This window comes from Galeopterus variegatus, unplaced genomic scaffold (genome assembly GCF_000696425.1).
Source record: "Galeopterus variegatus unplaced genomic scaffold, G_variegatus-3.0.2 Scaffold1523, whole genome shotgun sequence".
NCBI lineage: Eukaryota > Metazoa > Chordata > Mammalia > Dermoptera > Cynocephalidae > Galeopterus > Galeopterus variegatus.
In genome coordinates, this window is record NW_007727634.1 from 158,835 (window position 1) to 161,540 (window position 2,706).

The window sequence follows — 2,706 nt, forward strand, 5'->3', positions numbered from 1 at the left end:
CAAGTAAGTTTTCTGATCCTCCTCCATTTCTGACCTTTCATCCTCACTAGCCCTAATCCATCCTTAACCCTCACCACACCCTTTGTCCTCATCTCATCCTCTACTCTTACTCTTCCCAGCCTTGAGCTACACTGGAGTCCTAATTCCTTCCCTGAACCTCTCCCCATCTCTCACCTCCAGAGGTGGGAACTCCCAATAGGAAGATGTTCAGGGACAAAACAGTGAAAATGCCTGTTTCAACAATGCTTGGCAATTTTTAAAAAGCTGAAAGTTTAATGATTTCTTGGTAATAACTGTATCAAAACATTCCTGAGTCAAAATGGCCATACATAAATGCCCAGTCAAAATGACCTTGGTATCATAACAGTTATGTCATATCAAATAATGGCCAGGTGAAAATGTCAGGTGCTATGCCACTGGCATAATTAAACCCTAGAACTGTAAATTATAACTAATTCTATTCTAACAACTGCATATGCATTTTCTCATTTTACCCTTAAAATTATGAGGTAGGTGCTACTGCCAATCCATTTTACAGTTAAAAAAAAAAATAAACTGAGGATCAGAGAGATAATACCACACAGTAAGTCAGAAGGGTAGCTGGGGATAGAATCTATGNCATTTTACCCTTAAAATTATGAGGTAGGTGCTACTGCCAATCCATTTTACAGTTAAAAAAAATAAATAAACTGAGGATCAGAGAGATAATACCACACAGTAAGTCAGAAGGGTAGCTGGGGATAGAATCTATACAATCTGTCTCCAGAGTCCATGTACCTAATCACTAGGTTTAATACCTTCTGTTCCAAAAATTTGAAAAGTATCATATAAATATTTAGGACAAAAATTTACTTTAAAATGACCCTTAAAAGCAAAAAGATTCTCATTTTACTTTTTTAACTTGGAAAAGAGCAGGGCAAAATTCCACAAATAATGATATTTGTTCTTCTACCAAAGTATTAATATCAAAAAAAGAATTTATCAAATATAATTTTGGGCATAATCATATTCTGTGAATAAACATTTCACATTCTAATTTTCATATATTTAAACTCATATTATTACTTTTAGAGCTTGGAAACTTTTACTCTGCTTCTTCCAATCTTTCTAAATGAAATTATTTATTTATTTGCTTTCAGGAAACTGTCATTATCAGTTTGGGGGACCAATTTTCAGATATTATAATGCAAGAAATCATAAGACACCCATTTTCTGTAGTATCCCCTAGAAAAACCTCTTTAAACACACAGAAGAGAAAACTAAGCCATAGAATAAGAAAATCTCCTGTTGGTGACAGCAGATATTGTACAGAACAATAAAATTACACATTTTACAATTTATTAAATGTGTAATTCTAACAAAATATTTAACATTTTTTGGCTTTCTCACCTGAGAAAATACAGATAGTAACACCACAGGTTATATGGAACGTTTTGCTTTTATCCAACAATCTTCTGGTTCTCCTGCTTGGAACCTAAATAAAAATCATTTTAAATGATAAAAATAATGTACCAAATAAGATATATGTACAAAGTTTACAAAGTAAAAGTTTTGGAAAATATGGCAGAAGTCTATTAATCAAAAATTAGTGAGATTATGATACATGTGGTCAAGCCATTAAAGAGAATGTGAGAAGGCTATATTATTGATATGGAAAGATGTGCAAAGTCTGCTGTTAGGTAAAAAAGTCACAAAACATAAATTACACTATAATCCTATTTTGTCAACATTAATGGCATTAGTATGTTAGTGTACCTGCAGGCATTTACCTCAACCTGTTATCAGTAGTTGTTCTGGCAGAGTAAGACTAGGAGAAACTCTCTAATTATTTTGCATATTTCTGGAATGTTTGAATTTTAAAACACATGTGATATTTTTGTAATCGAAAAAAAGATTATTTTAAATGAGGCAATCTCATCTCTGGTTTCTGCTTGCTCTTATAGCAAAAGAAAATGTTAAGTATCTTTGAATATCTATGTTTCACACTGGTGACAATTCTTTAAGACTTATTAAATACTGAGAGATTTAGGGGAAATTTTTCGCTTCCTGCTATTATCTTCTTTCTTTACACCAAACCAACGGCCAGCCACAAGGATGAAAACCTAGTATTTTATAATAGTAGGCAACCTAGGGAAAAAGTTATTTCCACAAATTATTGCATTAAAAGGAACGAGTTTCCAGATATAATTACATGAAAAGACTGAGAAGTTTTACTTGAGAAAATCTGCACATATGATCTTCAAAGAACATTACAGCAACCCCGAGTTAACAACTTCTATTAAAATACTAATACTTATTCAGCAGTGCCTTACTATCTCAGTGAAGAATAAACATACACAGATACACACTTTCTCATACATATGCACAAGAATAACTGAAAAAAAAAGAATTTCAGTTAGTTTTAACAGTATTACTAAGTGTTTTTCGGTTTTCTTACACCCTTCATTTTACCACACTAAATATCACACAGACATCACTATTTAATCAGGACATCTTTTTCAAGCATATAACATGGCTGAAAATGGGTATGTGTGTTAAGCAGAGATGATAAGTTATCAAACACGAGCAATCATTCCTTGTATTGCTCAAAAGCCACAGGGCTCTGGATTGCTCACCTGAATTTAGCTAAGTTAAAATATAGTGTATAGGGGCCGGCCCGGTGGCGCACTGCTACAGTGCGCCGCTTGGGAAGTGCGGCAGCGCTCC

General features: G+C 33.6%; 1 protein-coding gene across 2 annotated transcripts in view; it reads right to left on the bottom strand.

Annotated features, from left to right (window-relative positions):
- NOX4 (NADPH oxidase 4) overlaps positions 1-2,706 on the bottom strand; it is a 169,296-nt gene that overhangs the window by 127,478 nt on the left and 39,112 nt on the right. For both annotated transcript variants that reach the window (XM_008577501.1, XM_008577500.1), the window contains exon 4: positions 1,390-1,474. In XM_008577501.1, coding sequence (XP_008575723.1) covers positions 1,390-1,474 — 85 coding nt within the window. The remainder of the gene's footprint in view (positions 1-1,389; positions 1,475-2,706) is intronic.